The following is a 20,460-nucleotide window of genomic DNA, read 5'->3' as shown; positions in this document are numbered from 1 at the left end:
CCAAAGAAGCGCGCCTGAAGCAACACTTCGTTGTTCGGCGGCTGGTACATGGCGCGAATCTTTTCCTTAAAGATCGCCCATGTAGGGAACGCCTTTCTGTCCGCCATAAGCGCCGAGTAAGCCCACTCTGAGGCCTTACCGCGCAGATGCGACATGGCGTACGACACCATCCGGCTGTCGTCCTCGATGAGCTGGGCGACACCGCATTGCTCCACGGCTAAAAGCCAGTGGACAATCGTGTGCGCCGCAGTTCCATCGAACTTGGGCGGGTCTATCCGAATAGGCCTCGGCTGATGCGGCCGGGCAGAGAGCATCTTAACAGTCCTGTTAAGATCCTCGCTCCGAGCCTGCTCATGCCTCAGCTCATCCTGAGTCTGAGTGACGGACTCCGCCGCACCATGGCCCTGTGCCTCGGACGCGGCCCTCCGCTGTCCTACCACGAATGCCTCAAACTGCTCCAACTGGGCCAGGGCTTGTTCACCAAGTCCCTGCGCCATAAGCCCTGCCACCTCCCGATGATGTTCGGAGAGGTGGGGAAAATGAGCATAATCAATGTCGAGGCTCATCCTTACGTACACACGCAGAGATGCGGGTCTAGGGAAGGATTTCAAGTGCTACCAAGTGTAGGCGGGCACGTCGTAATTAACGCGGCCACGCTCTACTTAAACACACACCCTAGCACAGCGAGGAAGCGGTTAAACCTGCTTCTCTTGCGTGTAGTGAGGTAGTTGTGGTGGGCGCGCAAGCGACCTCACCCAACACACTAAGTACTCTGGTTAAGTGTCGTCACGGAAGCGGTAATCCGTCTCCTCGTGCGCACTTACCAAGCAGGAAATAGGTTTCAGACTGATTTATATTTAATAGAATTAAGTACAAATACCTATTTTTACCAATTAAAATGTTATCTCTATAGATAACATTTAATATGTATTGCGAGCATATCTTTCTAGATACCTCGCGTAACGGATGACGCTAGCCGTCATCACGGATGACGCTGGGCGTCATCCCTCTTAATGTGAATGCATGCATGTGCATCACATCCACAAGGGTTGGTCACAAAATGTGCACCACGAGTGTTAAGTCTAATTACTATAATTTAGTAATTGACCATCCTTTGAAGTACACCAAGTGTACTTGACGGGGGCTGTGTAACATTAGGGCAACTTTAGACCGTTACACTTTTAATGTTTCCTGAAATCATTATGGATTACAAAGATTACGATCTTGGGGCATGCGAGTAACGTTATTGATGACTACTCGACATCCAATTGAGGCAACTGATTTGTTCAGTCAGGCGGTGCTGCACTAAGTCGTCATGAGATGAAGCAACAGCTTGCAGCGATTGCAAATTCACCCGGCTCGACCTCGTATGAAAAAGACAAGATGCTGGCTCAATACTCGAGCGATTCCAAAAGCAGTGACCGGAAAGCCATTAGATTACGAAATAGGTGCATTTTAACTTTTATTTGTGAAAAACTACATTCTCGAGCCGCCAAACTTTTTTAACGAATAGGGAGCATTGGGCTCGCTCTGTAGTCAAAGATCTTTTCTTAACATTTTCAGGCTATATTTCTTGTCCATGGGAAGTGCGGTGCAGAATGTGATGCGGCCTGGCAGTCGCGAGTTCGTGATTGTGCTAAACGCGGTACTGGCGCTGCTATTTATCGTGATGCTAGCGGTTATCTATACGGAGCTAGAAGACTCGCTTCACGTGTTCGTGCTGCTGTTTCTCGTGATAGGACTCACAGTCTCGATTAATTGGTTCATCATTGAAGCAAAAAATTTCAAACATACGCAAGGTAACCCAAAACCACGCAGAACCAGAAAACTAAGTTACTAGCCAAAACTGACTGATTACAGATCAATAAAGGACATAAATACGATTTAAAAGACTCCTCTTGTCTGTTACTACGTTTTACTTCTTACTACCACGTACCCACCACTTAAAAATTGTCTTCAGCGGTTAATCCAAGGGTACGTTTGCAGCAGCTCTTGGCGATACTGCGACCGTAGGGCACGTACGAGAGGGAATACCAGACAAGCGCCGTGAATTGCACCAATAACGACATCATTACAAAGACCATTCGATGGTGAATATGGGGCATGAAGCACAGCGCTAAGGTCACAAAAATGAAGACAACGTAGACGACAGCGGACTCGCGACGCTTAATGTGGAACATCGTCTGTATCTGCTTCCACGGCCCCACAAAAAACGTTGTGCAGCTGATGGACAGAACATTACCTATCGTGTACGCAATTGAGAACGGCGCCGGATTGCCGTGCACCAATTTGGCCAAACGAAACGTCGAGCCGAGCGACAATAGGAAGCCCAGCAGAAAGCACGTGACGCAGCCGATCAAGCGCTCCTGATACGACAAGCTTGAACACAACCAGTAGCTTGAATCAGACCCTGGCGAGCTCTCTGTAGGTTGTCCAGTCTGTGGGTCCAGCAGCTTCTGTTTTTGCCAGCGCAATGCGTCCATCTTAATTTGAGTCTTTTTGAAATGTACCCATTTGAAGAAGATCATCTTCAAAGATCAAGATCGTACTTAGTCGAACCATCTTCGGCACCATACACCAGTCCTAACCGTATCGGCAACAGCATGCGTCCGCTGTTACAGGAGGCTCACTTTGCGTGCTTTGACGATGACGACGGCGTCTCACAGTCCTCCCTTCCAAGTTTCTCCATTGCCACTCCGTCATCATGCTCGCAACCGCTCAAGAGCTTTGCACATGGTACGCTCCCCTCCTTCTACACCATGTGTGAATCCCATTTCTAACTCCGTGTTTCTAAATTTGCTAAGTGCGCACTGTTGAGTGTACGGGGTCTGGTACGTTTTACTTCCAAACGGAAAGGTTACGCGATCGCTTTGTGTGCTGGCGCGTGCTTCAAAATGTCGTGGTCCTTCGTGAATGGAGTTTCAACTCGGCCTTACAGCACAATGGCGTCCGTCTCGAGTTTGCCACTCCTGTCGTGAGTACCGGAGTCTTTGTCGTCGAGAGTTGGGAAGCCGACGCCGTTGCGATCCATCTCGTAACCCATGCTGGTACGATTCATCGGTTCTCGTATTCCATTCCAAAGGACCCCCGATCAAGCATATTTGCCCAAGCCAAGCTCAAGGCTTTCCCAGACCCGCAACCGGCCACCCGCAGTCGCTGTGACGTGATTCAGACGCTGCAGCGCGACGAGGTCCTGACCGTGGCAGTGTGGGTAAATGAATACAATCTCGTCGTCGGAACCGACACGGGTCATGTAGTGGGCGTGAATTTTGGACTTCCGCGAGATCTCGAGACGATGCAAGAATGTGTGTTTTCGGATGAATCCATCATGCGGTGGCTCTGGCAAGGAATTGTTCGAACGACCAAAGCGACGTTTCAAAGCCAGGACAGTGAGAAGACGCACCCCGGAGCAGCGATTGTAGCAGTGACGTGTTTTCCACTCGAGGATGAAGACGACGAGTCGACTGAACAGGACGTTTGTGTAGTGACGTTGTCGGCCGATTGTGTGCTACGTGCGTGGAGTTTTGGCTCCCAGTCTTGTCTTGGACGACAAGAATTGCGTCATTTGGAAACGAAGGACTGGGAACCGGAGGCGACGCGATGGTACGAAGACGAGAGGGAAGATCGATCGAGTAGATTGGAAGTGTATGCGACGCAGACCAAGATCGTGGCGCTGTCTGCGACCGAGTCGGATAATTGCCGATTATTGGTGCATTTCGATACGACCGCAGCACATTCGTCGGCGATTTATTTGCTGCGAGGAGACGTCCCCACGGCTGCTGCGTTGAGTGCTGGCGTCGCGGGTGAATCACTTGCACTTGAGACGGCAAGAGTCTTTACTCTACCAAGTAGTGAGTTGAATGAGAAGCGCGGATTTAAAATGGTCGACTTTGCCGTGGATAAGAGCTTTTTGTTTTCAGCGTGGCGTTCGGTAGATGGAGACGAAGTGTACGTGCATTCGAATCCAATGGCTCTTACCGGTCCAAAGCAGATTGGAGGCGTACGAGTGAGTAGTTACGACGTTTTGATGCAAAAGTATGCGAAAGAAGACAGGGATTGGCTCTTTGATTTGAAGGAAGAAGGCGTCTTGACGATTATCGATACCTTTTATGTAGAGCGGATTCTTATACCGGGTCGGTTTTCACGCCAGAACTTGTCGAATGCGATTGTAGAGATACAGCAAGAGGCTGGGCTTGGGTGTACCACATTCACTTTAAGCTCGATGGATTATAAGGAGTTGCTGATTCGTCTTGTATCGAGTCGCTTGTTTAAGGAAGCTATTGTCCGAACCAAAGCGGATCCGTGTCTTGTGCGGATTAAGATCTGGAAAGAGCTGATTGCATTGTGTACGAAACACTGGCGATGTGAGAATGTGCCGATTGGCTTTGCAATTACTACGAACGCTCTGCTTCCAGGATCTCCCGTGCTTCTTCGTCGAAATCGCGTATCGTTATTATTCCCATCCGCTGCGTCCATTGCTACGGCGTTGCCCTCAGAAGAGCGACGATCGTCAAGTATCGAGTGCGTAACTGAGGTGACGTCGGATGTGCTTCCGATATTTGACGCGTTTTCTAGTCAAAGCTTTCAGTCTTTAATTCATCGGGAGGTCGCTGATGTCGCGTCTGCGTGGAAAGTCGAGTCGTTTGTTGCGTTAGCTCGCCACTGCGTTCGACTCGGTGTGCATCCAAGTACTGCTCCTGGTCAGGATTTTAGCGCTGAGGTGGTTCTGACGCGGTCGATCCTACAGTTAAGCCGGCTATTGGGCGGAGAAGCTGCGTTTCACGACCAAGTTTTTCACGATCTTGTGGAACGCCTTTATCCCTTTGCATTGTGGCGTGAAACAGAGGAAATGAAGCCATTGGCAAGCAAGTGGAAGCAGCGCGCTGAAGACAATGAAAGGAGCAGAGAAAATTCGAAAACACTAGAAATTGTAGACGCCCCTTCGACTTCGTACCTGCTCACGCAAGACACTTATTTTGCAGGTCCTGAAATGGGTGTAGCGTTGGACCAGGTGGTGTCCCGAACGATTGATGAAATGTGCAGCCAATCGCTTCGTGTAGTGCTATTTCTATCTTATTTGATCGAAACGCGGCCTTTGTTTCTTACTTATGCGACGTTGAGCAATATTGGACGCTTGCATCTACCGAAAGCGATTATCATTTATCAACGCTGGAGACTCAGTCAGTGGCTGACGAGACAAAGTATGACGGAGTCGGGAAAAGACTCGGACGCTTGTCGTACCTCGTCCGGGACGTTAATGCCCACACTACTTCAATCGTTTTTTGTGACCATTTATCGCAAACTCTATCGCTCGGAACATTTCAAACGAGCGCTTTCGGTGTTGCAACTCGCAAGTACGAGGGATAGTGTGCGCAGGGAAGCTCATGACGTTTTAGTGACGTTTGCGCGCGAATTGGTGCAATTTGTGGCGCAACCGAACGACGCACTGGCGCGCTTTCTTCGAGAGCGGCATCACGTTCGCGTATTACGCGCCATGTTGTGTTGCAATCTGCAAGCATTAAGTCTAAACTGTCCCAAGTCCGGTGAAGATGCTTCGTTACAACAGCATGACCACGTGCATTATTACGTGCGCTCGATTGGAGAATGTCTTGCGTTGGAAGGCCAAAATGCTGCCGCGATTGCTCATGACGATGCACACGCTCGTTGGTGTTTTCAGCAATCGATTCGTTGCTTTAGTATTTGCCTATCGAATGCTTTGTTGGAACGCCATGTTCGAGTTTCTCGATCAGAGAAGACGTTGGAGCCATTTATTTACGACTTTGTCGGGTTTTTGAAAGAAAGTATACCCCGTGGTTACTACGACCAGTTGCTTGTTTTTTTATGGACAGTGGTAACCCAGGCATTGAGCCACTTGGCCCATGAGGATGGTGGCGAAGAGACTTTTGCGGTGCAATCGTTTATCTGGGTGAATGTGTTTAAATATTCCGTCGAGGAGCAATCGTATCGAGATGCGCACCTTGCTTTAATGCATCTTGTCGAATTAACTGCGGCATTGGGGGGCTCGGACGTTGCGGCAGAGGCCGATGAGACTGCGAGTGAATGCGTTAATTATTTGGTAAAGGAGTTATACCGATGTGGCCATGTGGATTTAATCTGTGAGTTGCAATGGGGCTCTTTGGAGAGTCACGTGGAAAAGTATCTTTTGTGGCAAGCGGCAAATGCCACGGTTTTTCCAAGTGATGGTCTTGATGCCAATGCCATGCGATACTATCATTTGCTCTATACCTTTTACATGCGCAAGCAACAGCCTGCGAATGCGGCATCGTCGCTCTATGCGCTGGCACTGCGACTGCGGTTGGCTGCCTCGGCTTCGAAAGCTGCAATGGAGGCGCAGCGAAATGCTCTGAATGCAGCATGCATTTCGTTGCGATCACTTTCTGTGGCTAATCGCTGGGTGGTGCGCAAATTACACTCGGAAGAGATTTTGGCCACTGCGGATAACAGCGCAAATCCGATACTTAATATCGTAACCCTTGAGGATATGCGGCGTGAGGTGGCTATACTGGACGGAAAGTTGCGCCTTTTGGCACTTGGCCACTCGGATTGTATGCTTTTAAGTACGATAGACGGGGATGAAGTCGTTGCATTGTTGATTGACGCGGTGTACAGTAGTTGCCACAATATAAGATCGTCGACTTTGGCAGAAAGAAGACAATTGGGACTGCAATTGATCGAAATAGCTGCTGATATTGCCAATAGAGGCTCGTCGGCTTGTGTGTCCGGCCTCACCAAGTCGTTGGCGCGCTACTGCGTTGCAAGCGAGCATTCAGTCGTGTCGTCGCCCTCGATTTCTCGTGCAAATCGGGATCTGTTATGGGACTTCTTGGAAATGTTGCTTAAGAATATGGGGTCACTTGCACAATACGAGATTGCTGCTGATACAGTGCTCGAGTATTGGCAACAACAAGGTCGAAAACTGGCGTTGCCATTATGGCTACAAGAGCGGTTGATGGATGCAACAGATGGCAATCCAGCCAAGTTGCTGCGACTTTATTTAAAGCACGGTCTTCTTATTGAAGGTTTACAGCTTGTGGACCATTTGTTGTCGGTAAGTATGGCAAGTACCAAGTCTGAGAATGCTTTTCAGAATCAGGTCGAAAATGCAAAATTGCAAAATTTGCCATATATCCCCCACAACCTCGTTGATGAAGTATTGGACTCGACGGCTGCCGTGCTGAAAGATGTAAAGGGCCAAGTCTCACCTGCTGCGATGAAAAGATTACGTAAATTGGATCACCATTTACGCCAGCAATTAATGCGCTACTTCTGCATGGTCAATGCTCTTCAGCAAGCTCAAGAAGCGTCACATCTTGCGCGAAGTCGATAAGCTAAAATATTTTCCCATTGTTTTTCTTAGTGAAAAAGGACCATAACTTAAAAATGGGCCCTTCACTCGTGAAAGCCAATAATTACTCCTTTGTATTGTATTTCACGGTTTTCATTGATTGGCTAGGCAAAAAGTCAACATGGGCAAAATGGTGCCCGATCTCGAGCCCAGCAACTTGAGCCAACTCGTGGCGCTGCTGGGTGAGCAGGGTGTGGCGTGGTACGATGCCGAGCCCAAGCTTAAGCCCAAGTTAAAGTACAAGGAAGACCACGAGCCGCTTAAAGCAACAGACGAGTTGGTGCTCACGCTAAAGCAACAAGCGCAACAGTTGCTGGAACGTGAAGTTACTCGTTTCGAGACGCAAAAAAGTGGCAAAATGTCCAGTGACGACAAATACTTAGCCACAATGATGAAATCCGGTACATTGGCTGATCGTGTGGCCGCGCTTACGCTCACTACACAGGCGTCGCCGCTGCATTCGCTCTTGCGACTTGGGCAGCTCATTGCCATGGCCAGTAAAAAATCTCGACGAGAGAGCCTCATGGCGGTTGACTCGCTCAAGGATGTTTTCCTCAACAATTTGTTGCCAAACGAAGGCAAATTGCGATATTTTCATCACCATCCACTGCGAGCAGCTCAGACATCTCCGTGTCATTTGGTGCTCTGGTTCTTTGAGCATTGCCTCAAGACCGCGTATACCCAACTCACTAGTGTATTAGCGGCTGGGATGGACGACGCCGTTGACAGCCACAAACGCGCATGTCTTCGTGCGGCCAATGCTTTGCTCAAGGCCAAGCCCGAACAGGAAGCCGTGCTTTTGGCCATGCTTGTAAACAAACTCGGCGACCCCGACCGGAAAATTGCCGCGTATTTGCATCGAATGTTGCACGAATTGCTGCGAGAACATCCCGCAATGAAGCGCGTCGTGGTCGATGAGGTCGAGCGGTTGCTTACGCGCTCGAAAGTATCGGATCGTGCCAAATATAACGCCGTATTGTGTCTAAATCAGTTGTATCTGGACCGAACCGAAGGTGACATATTATTGGCCAATCATTTGATCTCAGTGTACTTTGGATTATTTGCCACTGAAGTGCACCGGTTTGAAGCCAAAAGACAATTGGGTACAAAAGGGGCCAAAAAGGCAACAAACGCTAAAGTTGCCATGTCGGACGAAGCGATGGATCGAAAGCTTTTAAGCGCCTTGTTAGTGGGCGTTAACCGAGCATTTCCGTATGCCGATGCCACGTCGGCGACGGTATTTAAAGATATTGACGCACTTTTTCAAGTGGTGCATCGATCTCACCACAGTACCAGCGTCCAAGCGCTCATGTTGCTCTTCCAAGTGATGGATCGTTCCAATTCCGTATCGGATCGGTTCTATACGGCCTTGTATAGCAAACTCCTGGATTCCAAGGTGCGCGAGACGTCCAAACACACGCTTTTTCTCAACCTCCTCTTTCGAGCCATGAAAGCCGACGTGTCACCCGCACGAACCTGTGCGTTTTTCAAGCGGTTGCTACAAATTGCTAGCGTCATGCCACCGGCTTTTGCATGTGGCGTGTTGTTTTTGCTCTCTGAAGTGCTTAAAGTGAAGCCCCACTTGCGAACCTTGCTAGATCAGCCAGAAGCTACTTCCATGAATGAACACGTAATTGAAGACGAGCATTTTGACGATGCCAAGACGGAAACAGCGGAGTTTGAGAGTGAAGATGATAACGCGATTGGAAACACAGACGAAAGTACGGTGGACGATGGATTGACAGAGGCCGAGCGATCGGCGAAGGTCTTAAAAAATATGTTTGGAAACGAGACGGAGGACATGACTGCTAGCGTAGCAGTGCATTCGAGTACGAACAATAAACGAGAGGAATATGATGCTTTGAAACGGAATCCGCTCTTTGCTGGCGCCGAGACGGCGTGTGCGTGGGAACTCCAATTGCTATTGCGCCATTACCATCCGTCTGTAGTGAGCTTTGCACGTCAGCTTGTGGACAACAAGGACACGGGGATTCAATACGCGGGGGATCCGTTGGTGGATTTTACCATGCACGCGTTTTTTGAAAAATTCGTCAATAAAAAGCCACGACGTAAAGACGGTAAGAAATCAAATGACCGAATTGGTGCGAAAGCAAAGAATTGGACGTTTGCACCGATCAATACCGAAGCCGTGTTGCAAGCAAATGAAGCGAATGTGGACGCGAGTGATCAGTTCTTTTACAAATTTTTCAAGGAGCGGGAGTCTCGAGAAAGTGAGCGCAAGAAAAAGCGCCCTGCCATGGGCAAGAATGAACACAATGGCGATGCGCTATCGGATGTCGAAGACGAGGAAGAGCTCGATGGGTATGCCCAAGAGCTGGCGGAGGGGATGATGAAGGACGGAGATTTTGACGACGAAGATCCGGATACGACTGGCTGGAGTGACGACAGCGAGGAGGAAGAAGCACTGGAAGGCGAGATTGAAACGGATGTGTTTGAAGTTGAAGATCCTTTAACGGAAGACGAGGATCTGGATGGGAATGTTGGTTTGTCCGTAGTGGAAGCTGATGACGACGATGCTGTGCTTCAGGAAGAGTGGCAAGGAGTGGAAGCCAAGCGAAAGAAACAGACCCCACCGAAGGCGAGAGGAAAACGAAATGCCATGTTTGCTGATGCAGACGACTATGATCAAATTGTAAAGGACGCGAAGGCTCAGCAAGCAAAGGGTTTAAAGTCGAAAAAAGGCTTAATGACCAAGAAGATGCGACGATCGTAGCGTGGAAAAAAGTGGCGCACATGTTGCAACTATAGAGATTTTGTATATTTGCATAACTTAAAAATGGAGAATGCAAAAATAGACCGCCACTATTTATCATTTTCGAATAAAGTGGCTACATACTACTTGACTGGTCCTCTTTCTAATCATGTTGCCATCAAATATTAGCAGTATTCTTATTAAATACAGTCTCGTACGTCTGCTCGGCAATGCTGCGCTCTTCATCCGTGTTAATGACAAGTACCTTCGTCCTGGCATGACTCGTCTGAATCTCAACCGGACCTGCTCCATTGATGGACTGGGCGTTCGACAAGTCATTCAGCTCAATGCCAAGAAAGGTCAAGTTTTGACATACACGCTCCCGTACCATGGCCGAATTCTCACCAATACCAGCTGTAAAGACGACAGCATCAAGATCTCCACCCAATTCAAGCGCGTAAGCACCAACGTACTTGCGTACGCGGTACGCAAATACCTCCAGCGCCAGAGAAGCAGCCGGGTCGTTGCCATTTCGCACGCGGTCTTGGATAACCCGGATGTCGCTATCGCCACAGATTCCCAATAGGCCACTTTTCTTATTAAGCATCATATCCACCTCCTGAATAGTCATATTTAACTCCTTGCAAAAAAAGGCGTGGAGCGCGGGATCAATGTCCCCACACCGTGTACCCATTACGAGCCCTTCTAGAGGAGTCATTCCCATACTCGTATCAACGCATCGACCTTTTTCGACTGCAGCAACACTCGCGCCGTTACCCAAGTGGCACGTGATAAAGTTGCATTGGTCCAAAGATTTGCCAAGCAGAGTGGCAGCTTTTTTAGCCACATAGTGATGGCTGGTGCCATGGAAGCCATAACGACGCACACCGAAATTTTGGTACAAATTGTGTGGTAATCCATACATATAAGCCTTAGAGGGCATTGTGGCATGGAAAGCCGTATCAAAGACCACGACTTGAGGACACGGACCGAAAACTTTGGTAGCCACCTCAATTCCCAGCAAATTGCCGGGGTTATGCAACGGGGCTAGTGCTATGTTGCTCTTAATGGCTTTAATTACTTGAGTATCGACGAGAGACGCACAAGTAAAGGCTTCGCCACCGTGCACGACGCGATGGCCCACAGCTTGAATGCCATCTAGATCCGAGCCAAAAAATTTGGCCACGGCCGTCTCAAGTGCCACGCGATGTGTGTCAAGAGGCAATTCAATCCGCTCGCTTTGCCCTGTGGCAATAATTTTGTGGGTAATCCGTCCGTTCTTGTGGCTCGACGTAGAGAGCTCCACGATGCCGGAGAAGACGACCGAGCCCACGCCGTCTTGATGCAGATGAAAGAGCGAGTACTTGAGGGACGAGCTACCAGCATTGATTACGAGCAGGCGCGAATTGCTTCCGGAGCCCGAAAAGTTGCGTATTGCCGCCAGCCTGGCGGCCGGACTGTAGGTGAAGAGCGAGCGCAGCATTGCGGCGCCAGGTCTGTAATTTCCAATTCTCAGCCCTGGAATAGTATTTGTTTGAATAGCTTTAGATGAACATTTCTGTGCCGTGGTCGCCTTGCTGCGTAAAAGATTTGAGATTTTACAAAATTTCAGCTGCATGAATTTCTTACATTCCTTAATTTCTCATTCATTCGACTTGAAAATTTTCTCAAAATATGTCCACCGACAGTATTGATATTGAATAGCTTGCATACATTCAAGTACTGAGGTAATTGTGCTTGCATACATTCAAATACTAAGGTAATTGTGCTTGCATACTACCACTTTAAGCTATTCAAATACTGAGGTAACCAGAGAAATCCAATCTTTCACTTCAATTCAATTCTAGCAACAACTTTATCACAGCAGATTATCGACGACAGACATCCCTCCTTTGAGCTACGCTACGTAGAGCGATTCCTCTCTCTAGCCTTTCCTGGGCTCGAGTCTGTAAGAATTGTAGCCCTCTATTTAAAAGTCCTCCTATAAGCCACCGTATCGGGCTCACGGAGCTCAAGTGATACAGATACTACTTGCTTGTTGTTTTTGGCGTAAGTTTTTGGTGCGTACTTCGTCGGGGAGTTGTCTGCAGAGAAGAAGTTAGATCATCCAAAGTGTCCTTAAAAGTGAGTGAAGCCGAGTCCCACGTTTTATGCGTCGCTACCAACGAGTCACCATTCAAAGACGCATTTGACGCTATGCACGACGATGCACTGTTCTTTGAATTGCACGAAGATGCATGCAGAGCGCGTGCCCGTGATCTACTTTTTCCACTTCGTAAGCTCAAGTCACTTTGATTGCTAAGGCTATTCTTGCTGGGATCATCATCTCGACGACTTTTTATAAATGCATCTTCTAAATGACAAGATTCATACTTGCAATTGGACGCCGATATTAAAGATGGCAATTCTTGAAATTTCGTGTCGATATTGCTCAATCGTTTTACTCGATTACCTTTGTCGTTAATTATATGAAAATCTGACTGCGCTTCGATTGCACAGATACTGGCAGATACGGCATTCATTGTCTTGTCCAGCCTTTCTTCCATCTGCACCAGCTGGCGCTTGTGTTTCAACATCAATGCTTGTAGACTTTCCTCATGCTCTCTTCGTAAACTTGCTTGCATCTCGGGAAAGAGATTGCGAATCACTTGCTCTTCAGTATCGATTCGTACGCGCGCTTCCACCTGTTGCATCTCCCGTTGATGCAATGTCTTGAGTTTCTCAATTGCGCCATTCAGCATGTGCTTATCCTTGGAATACTGCGCTTCCATATCGCTATTGGTCTCTTGAAGCTTCTGAATATCATCTTGGAGAACGCGAATCTCATTTTCGTGTAGTTCTTGAGCGATTTCGTGCTGTTTTCGAAGTGCTATACATTGTCTTTCTAAAACAATCGCCCCCTTCTTTGCATGCAAAATAACTTCATGAGTATTTCGATGCTGACTCAAGACGTGTTTCCTCTCTATTTGCACGATTTCAAATTGATTTCGTAAGTGCGTGAAATCATCTTCGTAGCGTTGGCAGATCAAAGCATGCTACATATCCAGATACAGACACACAAGCATGAAGATGCCACTAGTACTCGTCACTGGACTCATACAAGACACCGTACCTGCTCCTTTGCTGCGACGAGCTGTAATTCATACATGTCTTGATCCAGTTTTCTTCGGTGTTCAGCTTCGGCTGCGCTTTGTTTCCATTGCTCAAGAGCGAGATTCGCTGTCCGTACTTCTTCTTCCAAACGACTTTCCTTCCTCTTGTACCGTCCACGTACTAACTTGAGCTCTGCAAGAGATTCTTCTACGACATGCTGCAATTGTGACTGATGTTGTTTTCGAACGTTTTGAATCGCGCGATCAAAGTGAGTCACCTGTCGACGAATGTGCCGTTTTACTGCCTCGTTAACACTCGCATACGATTGTTCTAATGCTAAAAACTGCTCTACAATTTCCAAAGACATGCCCTTTTTCAATGCACGAGTCACCTGACTTGATTTCAATGTCTCGCTCAACTGAACCGCTTGTGTCGGCTTATAAGAGTACTTTTTCGCAATCTCCTCCAGTTTTTGGTTTAGCAGCCCCAGCCACTGAGTTATTGCTACTTCTGCTTTAGTCTGTACAACCACCCCCTTCGTATCGAAGCGATTCGAATGATAATTCCTTGAAACTTGTGATCTCTCTGTCGCAGCAACTTTTTCTACTTCGAATTGCCATCCCTTATTTTGAAAGTCACTCGATTCTTTTTTAATCGCCTGCAGCTCAGCACTAATCTCATTTTCACAAAGTACTAAATCGCTCTCTAGTAATTTTTTCTTCGGCTTAAACACTGAGGACGTGGTAATTTTCTCGGATTCTCGAGGAGAGGCACAAGTTGCTGATTGGAGCCGATTGGCACTGCTTCGTATCCTAGAACGGCTCTTAGAACTCTCTTCTAATCTCTTACGTATTTTTATTAATTTAGAAGGCTTCGACATATATTGCTCTTTCGCCAAAATGCCTTCTCTCGACCGTCGTATACGGTATACGGTAGTAGTGTCACGACTAGCCGTGTCCTTAATCGCGTGACTTTCCGAGTCACTACAATTTGGCACGATGCGACTGCTAGTTGAATTAGTGTCTTTCTTCCAATGTAGCAGTACCCAAGCTCTAGCCGTGCTGCTCCCAGCTTCGTCAATGTCGCATGCTTCCATGGCAAATGCTGCTTTTTGAAAACTTTTAAAGCCTCAAGCATTATGCAGCACCTAATTGGCTATTCAATAATCCAATTACACGAGCTGGCAACTTGGAGTGACATTTTAAAAACGCGGTTTTGCAGATAAAATATATTTTACAGAAACGACGTGTACGTAAGGGGATAGTGAATTACTAAGTTATAGTAATTAGACCCAGCACTCGGGTGTGGTGCACATTTGTGACCAATTTTTGTGCGTGCTGTAACGGCTAAAGTTGCCCTAATGTTTCACAGTCCCCGTCAAGTACACTTGGTGTACTTAAGGGGATGATCAATACTAAATTATATTAATTAGACCCTAGACGTCACAAATGTGCACCATCGGGTATGGTGCACATTTGTGACCAACCCTTGTGTATGTGGATCACATGGGTGCATTCACATTAGGAGGACGATGCCCAGCGTCATCCGTGATGACGGCTAGCGTAATCCGTTACGCGAAGAATCTAGAAAGATACGCTCGCAATACATAATAAGTGTTAGCTATAGAGATGACATTTTGATTGGTAAAAATAAGTGTTTATGTTTAATACGATTAAAAATAAATCATTTTGAGAACTACTTCCTACTTGATAAGTGCGCACGATGAACCAAATAACCGCTCCCGTGACGACTCTTAATCACAGTACTTAGTGTGTTGGGTGAGGACGCTAACGCGGCCTCCGCAACTATGTCACTGCACGCAAGAGAAGCAGGTTAAACCGCTTCCTCGCTGTGCTAGGGTGTGTGTTTAAGTAGAGCGTGGCCGCATTACGACGTGCCGGCCTACACTTGGTAGCACTTCAAATCCTTCCCACGACCCGCATCTCTGCGTGTGTACGTGAGGTTGAGCCTCAAAATTGATTGGGCTCATTTTTCCCACCTCTCCGAACATCATCGGGAGGTGGCCGGGCTTATGGCACAGGGACTTGGTGAACAAGCCCTGGCCAGGCTTCTGGGTAGTCCTCCTGAGCAACATATTGCTCAGTTAGAGCAGTTCGATGGAACTGCGGCGCACACGATTGTACACTGGCTTTTAGCCGTGGAGCAATGCGGTGTCGCCCAGCTCATCGAGGACGACAGCCGAATGGTGTCGTACGCCATGTCGCATCTGCGCGGTAAGGCCTCAGAGTGTGCTTACTCGGCGCTTATGGCGGACAGAAAGGCGTTCCCTACATGGGCGATCTTTAAGGAAAGATTCGCGCCATGTTCCAGCCGCCGAACAACGAAGTGTTGCTTCAGGCGTGCTTCTTTGGAGCGCGACAGGCGAAGCGATCTCTGCAAGCGTATGTGCAAGGGATGCGCTCGCTGTCGGCGTCCATAACCGTAGGCTCGATTTCGGAGTACATTAAGGTGCCCATTTAATAACGGACTACGGCATGGCCCAGCGCGACAGGCCCTTTTCAGAAAGGTGCCGTCGACGATGGTAGAGGCAATCCAAACTGCCTTGGTTGAGGAGAAATTTTACAACAGTGCTTTGGCGACAGCTTGGTATAAGCCGTCGGCCGAGAGGACAGATGCCACTCCTATGGAGTTGGGCAATGCAGACGTTGTATGTTTTAAATGCGGCAAGCGAGGCCATATGATGGCTCGCTGCTATGCCAGGGTCCCTGCTGGGGCGAAGACGCCCAGCAAGAGGACTCCCTACCCAAAGGGCGATAGCAAGAACCAGCGTGCGAGACGCATGATTTCTGCATCGACCACTGGGGGTCCGGGAAATGCAGGAGCACAGTAGGAGCGGGATACCCTAATAACGCGGACTCTGAAGCTACCCCTAAGTTTAAAGTTGTGAAACAAATGGGTAGCATAGTCCCTTAGGTCTCGAAATTTCGGACCTCAACCCTGCTGATCTATAGCGCTCAAGTAAGAGGCTATGACCAGGTGATGACCCTTCTAGTGGATTCGGATGCATCACAAAATTTTGTGAAACTCGCGGCTCTAAGAAAGAGACCGGCGATGTTTGAGTCGCTTTGCCAGGATGACAAGCGAGATGAGGCGACCGTTCGTTTTTTGGTTTAGCGAACGGCGCGCTCGTTAAGTCTGAGGGAGTTCAGGTAAAACTCGCCTTCAGCTTTAGTGATTTCTCTTGTAAAGAGAAGTTCACACTGCTAAGAATGGAGAGTCCGTATGACCTCATCCTAGGCATGCCATGGTTGGCAAAGTACCAACCATAGATAGCTGGCGTACACGCACAGTTGCGAACTCTACGCAAGATACCGGAAAGGATGTGCTCCGACGAGAGGCCTATGCAACTGATGTCGTGTCGAATACCGGATGTCAAACGTCATCAATTCCTACCCAGCTCGTGGGGACTGAGGTAGAGAAAAGGACGATGACAAGTACTAATGCGTCCGAATGTCCTGCACAGAGCCGAGAGCCTGTGACAGTAGACGGCGAGCTGACAGGAAGTCATGTGTCGCATAAAACCGGCACAGTGGCTAGAGTCTGGTGCGGTTGAAAGGGGTGCGTTAGCCAGGAGTGCAACGCCACCCACTTCCCAGAAAAAGTGCGTGGTGACTCGAAGAACGAGTACCTGACCGATTAGGACGATCAAAGGCACGTCTAAACGAGTGACTTTTGGATCAGTATCTAATAAAGAGGACGGGCCTTCGAACGAGGTGTTCGAGGCCATCAAAGACGAGATTGCGGAGGCATCCTCAGTTGTGGTGCTCCACAAGTCGTTAAATCAGCCGAGGAGATAGTAAATCTGCCGAGGAGATAGTAAACCTCCCGGATATGTCGTGAAATCTGTTCTTTGCCGAATTAAAGGAAGGAAAGATCCTCGAAAAGTCGCACCAGTTCCAGAATTGAACTTGTTGGACTGTTGTTCGTCGTCCGCAATGAACGACAGCGTCCTAGAAACGGACAAAAAGAAGCGGTTCGCTGCTCAAGGCTGGGATGCCTTGAGAGACAGTCTGTTCTTTGAGGTTCTGTGAAAACATCGCGATGTGTTCCCAGAAGAAGTGCCGAGCCGCCAACGAGCAGATAGGGCCATCAGTCACGAGACAGACCTCGAACCTGGCACCAAGTATTGTGTGTAAGCGGTGGGCAAACAGCCTTCCAACAAGGAAGCGTTGATTCCCACCCGCATCCATCAGTGCAGGTTGGCGCCCGATAGGAGTGGCGATCTCGACCATCTACTCGCGGCTGCCTTACCTCCGTCCGTTCAGTCACAGGGATGCATTTGGACTTCCCGCTGAAAATGCGCTTTAATATCTAATCCCATAATCGCTTTTTGTACAGTAATAGCACGAAAAATAGCTATGACTATGTGCCGTACCAGTTGATTTTTTCCTCCTTCAAGGAGCAATGAGAATCAGAATTCTTCTTTTTCGAGTAGTTCTTCTAGCTTGTCTAAAAAGGAAACTGCGCATAAAGAATACACCAGAAGCGGTAAGCGCTGCTGAACGACGTATCGTGGATCTCGCGGGGCAAGTCTTGCGACTGACCTCGGATCTCGTTTATGTCCGAGCGAAGGCTCGTCAGGGTTATGAACGCCTGAAGACTCGCTTGGATCTTTAAACGAATTATGCTGAGGGATCCGCATTACTCGCGTGATGTCCCTCGCTCTCCAAGTTCTGTTCGTGGTTGGAGGTCCCGGTCTGATACTATGGACTCGGACATCCCGTGTAGTCGGTATACATGATCCAGGAACAAGAAAGCTGCTTCCTTGCCTGTGATCGATGTCTTACAAGGTGCTAAATGCACCATTTTGCTCAGTCTGTCTCGGCCGGGCGAGAGTATCTCAACAGTCCTGTTGAGAGCCTCGCTCCGTGCCTGCTCATGCCTCACATCATCCTGAGTCTGAGGGACGGACTCCGCCGCAGCATGGCCCTGTGCCTCGGACACGGCCCTCCGCTGTCCGAGCGCGAATGCCTCAAACTGCTCCAACGGACAACATGATGCTCAGGAGGACTACCCAGGAGCCTGGCCTGGGCTTGTTCACCAAGTCGCTGCGCCATAAGCCCTGCCACCTCCCGATGATGTTCGGAGAGGTGGGGAAAATGAGCCCAATCAATATTGAGGCTCATCCTCACGTACACACGCAGAGATGCGGGTCGTGGGAAGGATTTCAAGTGCTACCAAGTGTAGGCGGGCACGTCGTAATGCGGCCATGCTCTACTTAGGCACACACCCTAGCACAGCGAGGAAGCGGTTCAACCTGCTTCTCTTGCGTGCAGTGAGGTAGTTGTGGTGGGCGCACAAGCGACCTTACCCAACACACTAAGTACTCTAGTAATGTGACGTCACGGGAGCGGTATTCCATCTGTTCGTGCGCACTTACCAAGTAGAAAGTAGTTTTTAGACTGATTTATATTCAATAGAATTAAATATAAATATCTACTTTTACCAATTATAATGTCATATCTATAGATAACATTTAATATGTATTGCGAGCGTATCTTTCTAGATACCTCGCGTAACGGATGACGCTAGCCGTCATCACGGATGACGCTGGGCGTCATCCTTCCTAATGTGAATGCACTAAGGTGCATCACATACACAAGGGTTGGTCACAAATGCGCACCACACCAAAGTGCTAGGTCTAATTACTATTATTTAGTAATTGACCATCCCCTTAAGAACACCAAGTGTACTTAACGGGGACTGTGTAACATTAGGGCAAATTTAGTCCGTTACATGGTCCATGCTATACTTCTATCTATGCCGCGTTCCTAATTTTTTTCAAAGTCTGCCATGCCTGCGTGAGCTCAAGATCGATAGCTGCCACAATCCTGGCTCGGTTAATTAATGATACGATCCTGTGTTGCAGACGATGTCAATATACCATTTGCTTGTTTTTGTCATTGCCTCCTGGTTCAGTTCTTTAACAGCTGTTCGCATAAACGAGTTTTCGTCCTCCGAAAGATGCTTCATCAAATATCGTTTTTCATCGATGACCAGTTGATCCTCACTGTAAACAAATTTGCACGAAAAAAAAACGTACAAAGCTTACATTACGACACACCGTATTTCTCCAGAATGTTGCCGATTCGTCCCTTTGAAGTGGTCGCCATCCTTGTACAAAATTGTCGTTGGACGCTGTAAGAGAGAAGTGGGTCTTGCACACAAAAGTCGAAGGTTTTTTCTGGTGAGCAGAAATAGTTTATTACATCCATCTCCATGTCAAGACAGCATTCCTTAAACTCTTGACCGCCGTTAAAATCACTGCATTTTCTGACGAGATGTCACCTGACTCAACATAGTTTATGGACATGAAGCTCACAAAAACTTTATGAAAGTCATCAAAAAATTCCTTTCGATGAAATTACCATAAAATGGTTTCTTTTTTTTCCTTTATTCCGTAATGCATTTTGTACAGGACCGGACTCGCCTTGGGGTCGCATGGGCTCATGGGGTCTTCGAGTATATAAGGAGCTAGTAGCGGAGATTGTCGCATTCAAGGACTCGGTCACGAAATTACATGTGTCGGCAACAACACAGGCACCCAGTTTCGAAGGATGTCGAGACGCAAAACTTGAGCAGAACCTGTAACGTGGGCCATTATCGAAGCGAAATTGTGACTTGAAGAACTACATAATGGCGACCAGACAGTGCTGCATTTGTTGCTGCATTACCCTTGCTTGGCCCCCCCCCCGCGACGTCCAAAGTCATAGCCGCTGTTAAATTATCTTGAACAAGTAGAATGATTCACACAACGGTTCATTTTACTGTAGCAAAGCACTAGCAGTCAAAGCTGAACAAATGCTGCCAGAATTAGTATCCTAGAAAATGCGAAAAGCTATTCACGCTCAAACGCCTTGCTCTCATTCATCAGCGAAGTTTTACTAGGCCTTTAGGATCTTGCAGCCTTCACAACGTTCGACTGTGCTATGCCAGCATGTTTGATTCCAAGGCGTAGAACTTCTGCTCCTATTCGCACAATATCCGATTCACAAGCGACAATTACACATATCGTGTAACGGGGTGTATCGTTACATGAAATTAACACTTAAAGGTTGTTAATTAATATATTATCTAATAGGTAGATAATATTTGGAGGATATTACTTTATATAGTAATGTCCTGAATTCTTATCCATAAATAGGTATAGACCATTATGTCTATTTATTCCGCAGACTAATCAGCTGTAGAAGTAATCAAAGAGAGTTACAAGATAAGATAGATAAGAATTCATTTACATGTTTAGTATTAGTTTATAGTTAAGTCA

General features: G+C 47.8%; 7 protein-coding genes across 7 annotated transcripts; 3 read left to right on the top strand and 4 right to left on the bottom strand.

The window, feature by feature from the left end:
• Positions 1-1,320: 1,320 nt before the first annotated feature.
• On the top strand, positions 1,321-1,840 carry CCR75_005793 (uncharacterized protein; the record flags this gene model as incomplete). The annotated part of the gene is made up of 2 exons (XM_067963868.1): positions 1,321-1,448; positions 1,564-1,840. The coding sequence occupies 2 exons, from the start codon at positions 1,321-1,323 to the stop codon at positions 1,838-1,840; spliced, it is 405 nt and encodes a 134-aa protein (XP_067816029.1).
• Positions 1,841-1,943: 103 nt separating this feature from the next.
• CCR75_005792 (uncharacterized protein) lies at positions 1,944-2,483 on the bottom strand (the record flags this gene model as incomplete). Its single annotated transcript, XM_067963867.1, has 1 exon — positions 1,944-2,483. The coding sequence occupies one exon, from the start codon at positions 2,481-2,483 to the stop codon at positions 1,944-1,946; it is 540 nt and encodes a 179-aa protein (XP_067816028.1).
• A 21-nt stretch (positions 2,484-2,504) lies between these two features.
• Positions 2,505-7,348, top strand: CCR75_005791 (uncharacterized protein; the record flags this gene model as incomplete). The annotated part of the gene is made up of 2 exons (XM_067963866.1): positions 2,505-2,736; positions 2,805-7,348. 2 exons carry the CDS (start codon positions 2,505-2,507, stop codon positions 7,346-7,348), a joined length of 4,776 nt encoding a protein of 1,591 aa, XP_067816027.1.
• A 139-nt stretch (positions 7,349-7,487) lies between these two features.
• On the top strand, positions 7,488-10,100 carry CCR75_005790 (uncharacterized protein; the record flags this gene model as incomplete). Its single annotated transcript, XM_067963865.1, has 1 exon — positions 7,488-10,100. The coding sequence occupies one exon, from the start codon at positions 7,488-7,490 to the stop codon at positions 10,098-10,100; it is 2,613 nt and encodes an 870-aa protein (XP_067816026.1).
• A 157-nt stretch (positions 10,101-10,257) lies between these two features.
• CCR75_005789 (uncharacterized protein) lies at positions 10,258-11,562 on the bottom strand (the record flags this gene model as incomplete). The annotated part of the gene is made up of 1 exon (XM_067963864.1): positions 10,258-11,562. One exon carries the CDS (start codon positions 11,560-11,562, stop codon positions 10,258-10,260), a length of 1,305 nt encoding a protein of 434 aa, XP_067815972.1.
• Positions 11,563-12,106: 544 nt separating this feature from the next.
• On the bottom strand, positions 12,107-14,268 carry CCR75_005788 (uncharacterized protein; the record flags this gene model as incomplete). Its single annotated transcript, XM_067963863.1, has 2 exons — positions 12,107-13,114; positions 13,192-14,268. 2 exons carry the CDS (start codon positions 14,266-14,268, stop codon positions 12,107-12,109), a joined length of 2,085 nt encoding a protein of 694 aa, XP_067815973.1.
• Positions 14,269-19,037: 4,769 nt separating this feature from the next.
• Positions 19,038-19,306, bottom strand: CCR75_005787 (uncharacterized protein; the record flags this gene model as incomplete). Its single annotated transcript, XM_067963862.1, has 2 exons — positions 19,038-19,203; positions 19,251-19,306. 2 exons carry the CDS (start codon positions 19,304-19,306, stop codon positions 19,038-19,040), a joined length of 222 nt encoding a protein of 73 aa, XP_067815974.1.
• Between the last annotated feature and the right edge of the window lie 1,154 nt (positions 19,307-20,460).

This window comes from Bremia lactucae, linkage group LG7 (assembly GCF_004359215.1).
Source record: "Bremia lactucae strain SF5 linkage group LG7, whole genome shotgun sequence".
In the NCBI taxonomy this organism is placed as follows: domain Eukaryota; phylum Oomycota; class Peronosporomycetes; order Peronosporales; family Peronosporaceae; genus Bremia; species Bremia lactucae.
Note: the sequence above shows the minus strand (reverse complement) of the source record. Positions and strands in the feature narration are given on the sequence as shown.